This window comes from Rhagoletis zephyria, unplaced genomic scaffold, assembly GCF_001687245.7.
Source record: "Rhagoletis zephyria isolate East Lansing unplaced genomic scaffold, Rhagoletis_zephyria_1.1 Rzeph_scaffold_03420, whole genome shotgun sequence".
NCBI classification, from domain to species: Eukaryota; Metazoa; Arthropoda; class Insecta; order Diptera; family Tephritidae; genus Rhagoletis; species Rhagoletis zephyria.
In genome coordinates this window covers 1753-12155 of record NW_016160503.1, presented here as the reverse complement: position 1 = coordinate 12155, position 10403 = coordinate 1753, and the positions used below count along the sequence as shown (strand labels likewise).

General features: G+C 34.8%; 1 protein-coding gene across 1 annotated transcript; it reads left to right on the top strand.

The window, feature by feature from the left end:
* Window positions 1-7226: 7226 nt before the first annotated feature.
* On the top strand, window positions 7227-8820 carry LOC108368955 (leucine-rich repeat extensin-like protein 2). The gene is made up of 4 exons (XM_017623923.1): window positions 7227-7432; window positions 7496-7637; window positions 7695-8378; window positions 8782-8820. Exons 1-4 carry the CDS (start codon window positions 7413-7415, stop codon window positions 8818-8820), a joined length of 885 nt encoding a protein of 294 aa, XP_017479412.1. The 5' UTR covers window positions 7227-7412.
* The last annotated feature ends 1583 nt before the right edge of the window (window positions 8821-10403 follow it).

Below are 10403 nucleotides of genomic sequence, written 5' to 3'. Positions count from 1 at the left end.
ACGCCCACTTTTTCGGTTTGTTCTACCTTAACGGGCCGTATTCTGCAATTGTTCCTTTTAAAGTAAATTAGTGCATAACATTTAGATATGTGTTTGTATGTGTCACAGCATGCTTTCGATAAACATCGACTTCAACATCACTGCAGTTGTTCTGGCTATTTCACACAATTAACAAGAAAATTATGCCTTATTCTTTTGCATAAACATGCAATGCAAGCAAAAATTACTTAAACGGATGATCAAACTTGACATTATTTAACAAAAATGTAATTTGTCCAAAATATCGTAAAGAAAAATCGATACATTTTCAAACTCTTTTGCTATATCGTAAAACTAAGTTAAAACTACTTACTAGAAGTTTGAAATGCGACTATGAATAGAAGTGAATATTAAGTTGGTACTTAAATTTAAGTTGCAACTTTATTATTTTCGACTTAGTAACTGAACTATGAATACGCGCCCATGTGTTTAGCGACTTGCAATGATTGCCAGCTCAAATATTGTAGCAATGTTGCAATTTTGTCGCAGGAGAGTTTCCATACAAAAGTAATCAGTTGTGTCGCAAGGTGGCAAATTTTGCAACAACTTTGCGACGTTTCATAAATCCTACTAATGTACTTTTAAAATTCAAAACTCAAACTCATATACACATTCTCATTTTCAATATCAAACAACAAAAGTTCTGAACAATTTAATTGTCATTATTAATTGTCATCATCATCATTTTCGTCTACATTTTGAAGTTTCAGGGGATTGTAGAGATTCCCGCATACTTTAAAAAAGTTTCAAAGTGTATGTAAGTTATACGAAGACGACGTTGTTCCGATTTTTTATTCCAAATTTTCTCCTGCGGCGCTTTTTCTTTTTTTTATATTAAACCATACTTTAATATATTCCTGCGGCGTTTTTTTAAGTTTTTATATAAAACGATAGTTTACTATAGAGCTAATGAAAATCTAGAATAAAACATCGCGGGATTTTTTATTCCAAATTGTTGCCTGCGGCGCTTNGTATGTAAGTTATACGAAGACGACGTTGTTCCGATTTTTTATTCCAAATTTTCTCCTGCGGCGCTTTTTCTTTTTTTTATATTAAACCATACTTTAATATATTCCTGCGGCGTTTTTTTAAGTTTTTATATAAAACGATAGTTTACTATAGAGCTAATGAAAATTTAGAATAAAACATCGCGGGATTTTTTATTCCAAATTGTTGCCTGCTTTTTCTTTTAAATATAAAACGATATTTTAATATATATTTCTGTGTTCGTATGGAAAAGTAGCTAAAGTCGAAAGGCTGGCTTTAGTATAAATCAACATTCGCAGCATACGATTGTTAATGACCCACTGGCGCTGAGCCGTTGAACAAGTTTTGGCAAATAAACGTGCAAGAAATAGTTCCGATACTAGCAAGTCAATATTCTTACTAAGTTTGATCAAAAAATTCCTTGTCGTTTAAAGAATAAAGTGGATGTCGCATTATACTTAAGCCAGCCTTTCGACATAAGCTACTTTTCCATACGAACACAGATTTAAACAAATATAATGTGCAGAAGAATTTTTTGTTATAAGTCATACATCAAATTAAAGATATTTTTGTGCTCTTTCTGATAATCATATTTGTTAACGTAGTTAATTACGTATTTTCTTACGAAAAACAAATTTTATAAAAAATTGTCATAATTAGGTTTTTGTACTTTTTCTCAAAATATGTATACATTATATACATAAATATATATCGAATGAAAGGTCGTTCAATCACTTTTCCAACTGTGTCCATAGTTTTAAAATCGGTTCAATAGTTTTCGAAAAATAAGCTTTTAAAAATGTTGAAAATTTCACGGTAAGCCCCCTAAGCGCCACCCCTGATAATTTGCACAAAAAAAAAATATGCCGTTAAAATCAGGAAAAGAGGGCGGTGCACGCCTACTTTTTTTTAGCTCATCGGCCTCAATTTCAATTATTGTTTAAACGTTTACGTAATGTTTAACGTAAAGTAAAAATTATGAATTTATTAACGGCTTTTGCTCGATTTTAGGGATGAGAAAACGACGAGCTAACGACGAACAAACGATTTATCACAGTTAACAAATGAAAATAATGAATTCTTACATTTGGGGTGCTAAAGGCAGGAACCGTAAATGTAAAAAATTAATTATAAATGTTTGGCTTAGGAACAAACGTTAAAAATGGACGAACAATGAAGAACAAACGACGAACTATCGATTGCAATAAAAATTAACCCAAAATAATCTGTTGCGGGTGCTAACTTCAGGAATTACGTAAAGGGAAAATTGAAAAATTAATTATAAATTGTTGGCTAACGAACAAACGTTAAAAATGGACGAACATTAAAGAACAATCGACGAACTATTGCAATACAAAAATTTTAATATTTTCACAAATGGGGGCTAACGTCGATTGGGTACAGTAGCCAACCTTTTTGGGTTGTTGCTGTAGTAATCGTTGTTGCTGTAGCCATATTCACTCCTGAGGAAGGCACGGGGTTGTGTGCTGCTATTTAATGGCCTTCCTCAGAATTATTCTTAGATTTCAGGGTTGTGTGCTGCATTATTATTAGGTAAATAAATTTAAGCATTTCATATATCTTGATATTATTAAAAGAAAATTATAAACGCTGCAGTAATTAAACAAATACATAAGATGAATCCAAAATATTAATGCTAAAATCTAAAAAATTATGTACAGCAATATAAAATAATCATAATAAATATTTAAATACTTAAGTATCCTTCGGTCTTGTTTCCATCACCGAATCAAATAAAGGTTTGGTAAGTAAATGTGTACATTTTGTACTAAGCAATAATAAAATAGTAAAATGATATAATGCTCTAATAATTAAAGAGATTAGCAAAACAAACTTTAAAATTTTAAGGAAGTGATAAAGTTATTATTTTTTAATTTAAAACATTGTATTACTCTGGGCCTGTACTAATGAGTACAAAAGTGCTATGGTGAAAAAAGCCGTTTACTATGGTAAGAAAATTTTACATTTCTGCTGTGCCAATTCGTAACTTTTTACTGCTGGAAATTTTGGACAGTTGCTCACACACTTCAAAACCGTCAGGTAGGTGTGATTCTTGCTCGGCTCTGCTTGTTCTTGCTAACACTTAAAATTCGAGGAATTATGAAACAAAAGCATAAAATGTACAGATTCTTGATGAAATTCAACGAAAACTATTACCTGCATTGTTTTTCGCGTAAACAGAAGAAAAATAAATAGAAACATTTATTCGCCACGGCGGCAGTAACACCAGAAGTATTTTTTCTGTAGTTGCTCATTTTAGGCCCAGTTTTTCAGTGCCAGCTGGCTGACATCTGATTGGCTGATCTTAGTTTAAGCCAGCCAGATCGGGCGTTTATAAACCATGGCCTTAAACCTTAGTGGCAGCGCTTCGAGCGTTCAGATTATCGTTTTCATTTTGCACATAAAAGGTAATGAAACAAGTTTTATTCCAATAGTTTACATAGTAAGTCATTTACGTATATAATTTTACGTAGAATTATTCAATAAACTTCGTTTTACACTATACTTTTTGAAACTATTTTGAGCTAATTATTTTTTGTTTCTCAAAAGCAACCCTGCGTGCTTAGCAAGAATGATAGAATACAATATTGCGCCACTGGCAGTGACATCAAAATATACCAGAATGAGAGAGCAAGACGAACTCGACAGGAAAAAGAAGAAGCGTCGAACAAAAGGCAGTATTGCTAAGTTTTGAATTTGAAAAAGCACCAAATTTTTATTGGTGTATTTTATGGACTTTATGTGAATACATAATTTTATTGTAAGGATGCCGATTCAAATTAACAAAAATCAATGCTTCTTGCACAACGGTCGATTTCTTCTGGCACGATTGAAGGTGCTGCACATATTTTGTTGTCGCTTATGATTGTCACTGTGCCATGATTTTGTTTAAATTTTTGTAAAATTGCTTAGCACACTTACGATTGCTGTAAATTTTGCTTCCATTTTTTTAAGATTTTCTAATTTGAAGTCTTCAAACTAAAAACAAAAGCACCAAAATCGCACCAAGCACAAAACTCAAAAATTTTCGCGTTTTGAATACCCACTAAATTTGGTGCGAAAAGCATGAAGTTGGAAACAGTGAATGTAAACAAAAGTATATTATGACGTCAGCGATTGGGTGGATGCTGTCAAATCGACGAAGAGAGAGTTAGCGGTCCGCGAATGGCGCGACCTTTATTTTCTGGATCGTGTGTGCTTAGAAGGCGTGGGTTCCAATATTTTCATCCCTGGCATATTCATCCCCGAGGAAGGCAGTCAACAAATTCACCCAAGGTTGTTGACTGGTTATATTGTGCTTTGCACATCGATGACGCGGGTTCGATCCCTGCTAAAAGTCTAGAATAAAAATAAGTCTGATGAGATGTGGTGATCTCAGAAATAGCTGCTATAACTTCTACCGCTTAAGCATTGTTGTTTTTTCCATTTTTCCTAACAAACAAATCGTGGTACAAAGCTCAATAACACTATTGATATAAATATGAATACGCCATAATAAAAAATTTAAACATTTTTATGTAAGCAAACTTCAAAAATGTTTAGGCTGCCTCTCAGCGGTTTTACCTTCAAATTTTTTTATCATGATGCACAGACTTAAAATTTCGTAAGTACAAACATGATAAATATATAGGAAGGTAGAACCGCTGAGACACTTTTAGCTTTTTTGACGTTTCCAAGCATTTAAATTTTGAAATTTACTCGCAAACTCACACACACATTATCATTTCCAATCTCAAAAAAAAATTTTATACAGGCCCCTATTATGAGTTGAATTCGATCTTCGACTGTGGTCGAAAGTGCTGATCGAACGAATTTTCATTTGGTGTTATGGCACTCATTCGGTGAAGAATAGCGCCACAATATAACCAGTAAACCATGATGCAATAATACAGGTGTTATCAGTTGGCAACTTCTCGCTCTAATTACGCCATATTGACTGCCTTAGATGAGACAGTGTTACTTCTTTAACAATTCTTTGCCTAATAATATAGATGAATATTTTTTTTTTTCTCAGTATACACATTTTTTTCTTAAAAAGGGATTTTACCTTAATTTTATTTCATTTCATTACGAATATACTATAAAAAAGCAAATTTTGTTTAGGAAAAAATGTGAAATTTTATATTTTTCCCCCAAATGGAGCTTAATTTCTTCCCGTTTTTCTTCTCGTTCTACTGAGGTAAGGTAGTGTCAAATCGAGCTGTCACAATTGATACCACCTTGTATTATTGCATCATGCCAATAAACAACCTTCGGTGAATTTGGCGACTGCCTTCCTCGGGGATGAATATGCTAGGGATGAAATTATTGGTACACACGCCTTCCAAGCACGCTGGGTTTCTTTTAAGAAACAAAAAATAATTAATTCCAAATTGTTTCAAAAAATATAGTGTAAAACGAAATTTATTGAATAATTCCACATAAAATGGTATACATAAATGACTCATTTTCTAAACGATTTAAATACAATGCATTTCATAACCTTTTTTGTGCAAACGGCATTTGCGAATTGATAGAAAAGTACTACGGATTGTAAATTTTTTTTTAACTATGAGGTGAATGACCTGACGGCTTGACGGTTTTGAAGAATTTGTTTGTTCTAATTTTATTACTAAGGCGTCTAGAAGAATAAAAGTCAGTAAAGGCAAGTCTTTTTTGTATAATTTCTGATTTTAATTGCTCAACTTCTTTTGCACCAGAGCAACTGTAAAAAATTTCCAGCTGTAAAAAGTTACGAATTGGCACAGCAGAAATGTAAAATTTTCTCGCCATAATAAAAAGGTTTTTTAACATGGAACTTTTCTACTAATTGACATGAAATTACTATCTCAGCGCTCGGAGCGCTGCCATTAAGGGCTTTTGCCAACTGATAAAAAAGAGAAAATTTGGAAAGACCAAACAAAAATTTTGAGATTTCTCGTTGTGAATACCAATGCCATAGTTTTTACCTAGCTCGTGGGACTACGCAAAATTTTGACAGCTTGTAAACATGTATACACATAAAGTGGTTGGCGGTAATAAAGAGTCAAAATCAAAATGAGAAAAGAACAAAAAGCGTACGATAGTTGTCAGTTATAAAATAAACCCAATTTATTTGCGAATATTTGTTTATTCTATTTATTGAAAGGCAACCACGCTGAAAAGCTTGTGTTAATTATATTGATAACAGAACCTGGGAACTCGCACGTTGTCTAAATTCTCATGTAACATAAAATCCACAAAAGAATACGTTGCTTGTATTACCATCAATACGCAATGTATAAATTTTAACAACACACAAAAAGAGCTTTCGCACGAGCGTTTGTTTGGTTTTTCAACACCATTTATAATTTTCTTTTAATAAAATTTTGTCAAGTGCTTAAATTTGTTTATCTAATAATAATGCAGCACACAACCCTGAAATCTAAGAAAAAATCGCAGGAAGGCCAGTAAATAGCAGCACACAGCCCCGTGCCTTCCTCAGGAGTGAATATAACTACAACAACGACTACTACTACAACAACCCAAAAAGGTTGGTAATACCATGTTCTGACCGACAACGAAAACACTTTGAAAACGAGTTTTGGGATTGCGGGCTGAAGACTGTTCACACCGGCTGTTAGTGTTTTCGTTGACATTTCTTACATCCTCTGATTACAGTTTCGCTACGCAAAAAGCAAACCAAAATGCTTTTCCCTCATTTTCTTTTCATTAGCAACCTCTTACTTTCATTCTTATTGTACTTTGGCCAGCCAATTAACAATAAATCCGAAATGGCGTATTAAAGATGATAAAATATGACTTCCACTTCGATAAATAATCGAAAAAAACTAGTGAAGACACCGATTGGAATGAGTGGAACGTGAGTTTTCAAGTAGTTTTCAGCGAAAACTGGTTTTCGTTTGACAGATTTTACATGGAGGAAAACACAAGTTTTAGGTCGAAAACCAGTTTTAGCAACGAAAACATGTTTTCGATGTCGGTCAGAACATGGCATTACTGTCTATGCTGTGATAGCGCTATTGTGAATTTCGCTCGTTTAGGTTGCTCACAATAGTATAATTTTCACCGCTGAGAAATGTTGTTTACAAATCGAGCAAACTAATTCAGCCGTCATCGATTCGCCACTTCGCTGCTCGCTATGATTGAGTTCCAGTCGCTTAACGAAAAATTTGCATGCGAAAGAAACAACAAAGTTAGCTAGCAAATATGGACGATAGCGAGTTTGGTTATACCTCATTAATTCGCCATCTTCTCGCCGGACTCAATGTTTCCAAGTTTTTCCGAGGATATTAGACGAGTTTTACTATTGTGAATAGTTGAAATGTGAACTGTCAAGCGGTACAAACGAAAAATTGTTATACAAACAGAATATTTGAATAAAAATGGCAACGGAGGACAAATCGTGAGTAATTAATTGTGGATTTCTAAATATTTATTACTACAAACTAATAAAATTGTTTTGCAGAAAACGGAAGGTGTGGACCGTAGCAGAAATCAAGGGATTGCTGAAATGCTACTTGGCAAGAAAGGAGGAGTTCCTACATGCTAGAAAAAAGCGAAATGCTTATGCCCACGTCTTGGAAGACATGGTGACACAAGGTTTCACCGTAAGTTTGAAGTGTAATTTTGGATTGTACAAATCTAAACAAAAAAAAATTATCTAGGATCCATCGACGACCCCAGTAGCCTTAGAAGGAAAGATGCGCACTCTGTTGTCTGCATACAAGTGTGCAAAAGACAACGCAAGCAGAACCGGTGCCGCACCATGCATTGCTCCGTACATGGATGAGATGGAGGAGATTTTCGGAAACAGTGCGCTGCTTTCCAATAACCACACGCTTAATGTGGGTCGTTGTCGAGCACAGCCACTTGGAACGCCACCACCACCTCAACAAGCAGATTTCGCACAACCAGCACTACCCCCACGTCCGACAGCACTTTCACAGCCCACACTGCCCCACCGTCCAACAGCACAGTCATCAAGATCCCTACTCCTAGTACCGTCCCAACGTCCAGCAGTTTCACATGCAGCATCAGCACTATCTGCGTACCCAACAACATTCCCAATTCCACGAGCATCTCAACACCCAACAACATCCCACCTTGCAGCAACATTCCCATACACAGAACTACGTCCGCAACCAATATCGCCACAACCGGCTGTATCGCCGTCCCCACCTACATCCCCACATCCTGAATCATCGCAACAACCACCATCCCAAGAAGCAGAATCGCCACAACCAGTAATATCAAAACGTCGCAAGAAAACAGCTCGAGAAAGATATTATGAGGAAAAACTTATATTAAAAGAAAGGAAGTTAGAGGAGAAGAAAAGATTTCACGATTCGGTAGTGGAAATGATGAGAGAAGTAGAAATGAAAAAACTTGAACTACTTAAAAATTTAAACAAATGATTTTTTTTTTGAGATTAATTTAATTTTGCATTTTGATTTTTATTTACCTTAAGTATTTTTTCCAATGAATGTGATATTTTTCTTTTATTTAACTTAATAAAATGGATTTTTGATTAAATTTAAGACAGAAAATGTTGGGTATTTTTTCTTAAATCAAATNAGGGTATTTTTTCTTAAATCAAATTATGCTCTGCAAATATTCGAACAATAAATCTCGTCTATTCCCATTTGCATGGTAATTGTCTTCAATAGGTTCATCTTGCAAATTGTGTTCCGACATTTCGTTCTGAACAAATCCAATATTTAAATCATCAAATATTATACATATATTGTGTAGAATACACGCACTAACAATTATATTGACAACAAAACATAAATTTGTTTGCTCAGTAAAATGTAGTAACCTTCTAAAGCGAGTTTTTAATAAGCCGAAAGCGTTTTCCACAACTATTCGAGTAGAAGAGTGTAATTTGTTGAAGTTTCTTTGCGATTCCCTCAAATTGCCGTAGTCCTTAAATGGAGGTACCAACCAACTTGTAGCGGGGTAAGCCGAATCACCCAAAATGAATGAGTCATTCGGAAATAAACTTTCAGGTTCAGACTGCGCTGTAGCAAAAAGATTTGACCTACGAAGAACTCTACTGTCATGAAGTGAACCAGGCTCACCACAAGTTACATCGGTGAATCTTTTATCTGCATCCACTACTGCTTGAAGAACTAGGCTATAGGTGTGCTTTCTATCGAAGTAATTTTCTTTATTTTCTTCTGGAGCTTTAATACAAATATGAGTACAGTCTATGGCACCGATTACTCCCGGCAAACCACTCTTTGACTCAAATTTTCTTTTTGCATCCTCTGCTGCAGTACCTTGCGGCCACTTTATATATTCGTGGCCAATTGTTATAAGCCAACCTGACACACTTTTAACAACAGCCCAAGCGGTTGACGAAGACACTCCAAACAAATTTGCAAGCTGTCGAAATGTGACGGTATTGCTTATATACCATATATAAATAAACACCTTTTTCTTTGGTGGAACACTTTCTCTTCCACCATAGTTCATTCAAGGCTCGGCACTGCTTGCATACTGCTCTAAAAAAAAACAAAAATAGTTATTTCATGAACAACAAAACTTAAATATGTCAACAATGTACCGATTAAAAACTCTACAGTTGAACGCCGTAGTCTCATGTGGGTTTTGAATTCATTTTCGTTGTAACCTTCAATGACTTCACAAAAGTTCTCACATTTGCTCCTTTCTTCCCGTTCCGATTCATCAGAGCTTGAGGAAGATTCCGAGCTGGAGCTCGAAGGCAAGCTGTTTAACATCGCCAATACACCAGCATTCCCGCTCATGAGCTCTTCCTCATTTTGTAGGAATTGGGAAATCTGAAATGTTATTTTTGACTAAATACATGATAATTACAAAAAATAGCACTTTCTTACCAAATCTAGTCGCTCGTTGTCCATTTTTGCGTTTTTATTATAAATTCTTCTCAATTTTCTGTAACTAATTACAAAAGATTCTCGTTGTATGTATACACATAAAATATTGTTTTGTTTACTTTATGAACTGTCAAATAATTCAGTGCTTCCAAGCAATTCATTAAGTGCTTCCCAACATATGCCATTTGTGACAGCTCTTTTTCAGTACTTCCAATCTAATATATTTATGCCAGTTGCACGTTCGTTTCGCCACTCGCTAACTGTTGGCGAATCGATGACGGCTTTAGTGTGCTTATACACATGTACATATCAGACAACAGCATGAGTATACTCATTTCCATCTAAACAGTATGAAGTCATTGCTGTGAACCACAGTATATACAGTAATAAACCTTTTTGAGTACTTCTCGGGGGTAAAATCTGATCAGGGTTGATAATAAGAAGGATCGTGAATTTTGTTGATTCAGAGTTGTATACACAATTATTCTGGTATGAAAGGGAGCACAAACTGTA

Bases quoted from the DNA above. Each gene is read 5' to 3' on its own strand.
- LOC108368955 (XM_017623923.1), top strand. From the start codon at position 7,413: ATGGCAACGGAGGACAAATC. The intron at 7,638-7,694 runs GTAAGTTTGAAG...AAAATTATCTAG, and splicing joins TGGTGACACAAGGTTTCACC to GATCCATCGACGACCCCAGT. The intron at 8,379-8,781 runs GTAGTGGAAATG...TATATTGTGTAG, and splicing joins AGAAAAGATTTCACGATTCG to AATACACGCACTAACAATTA.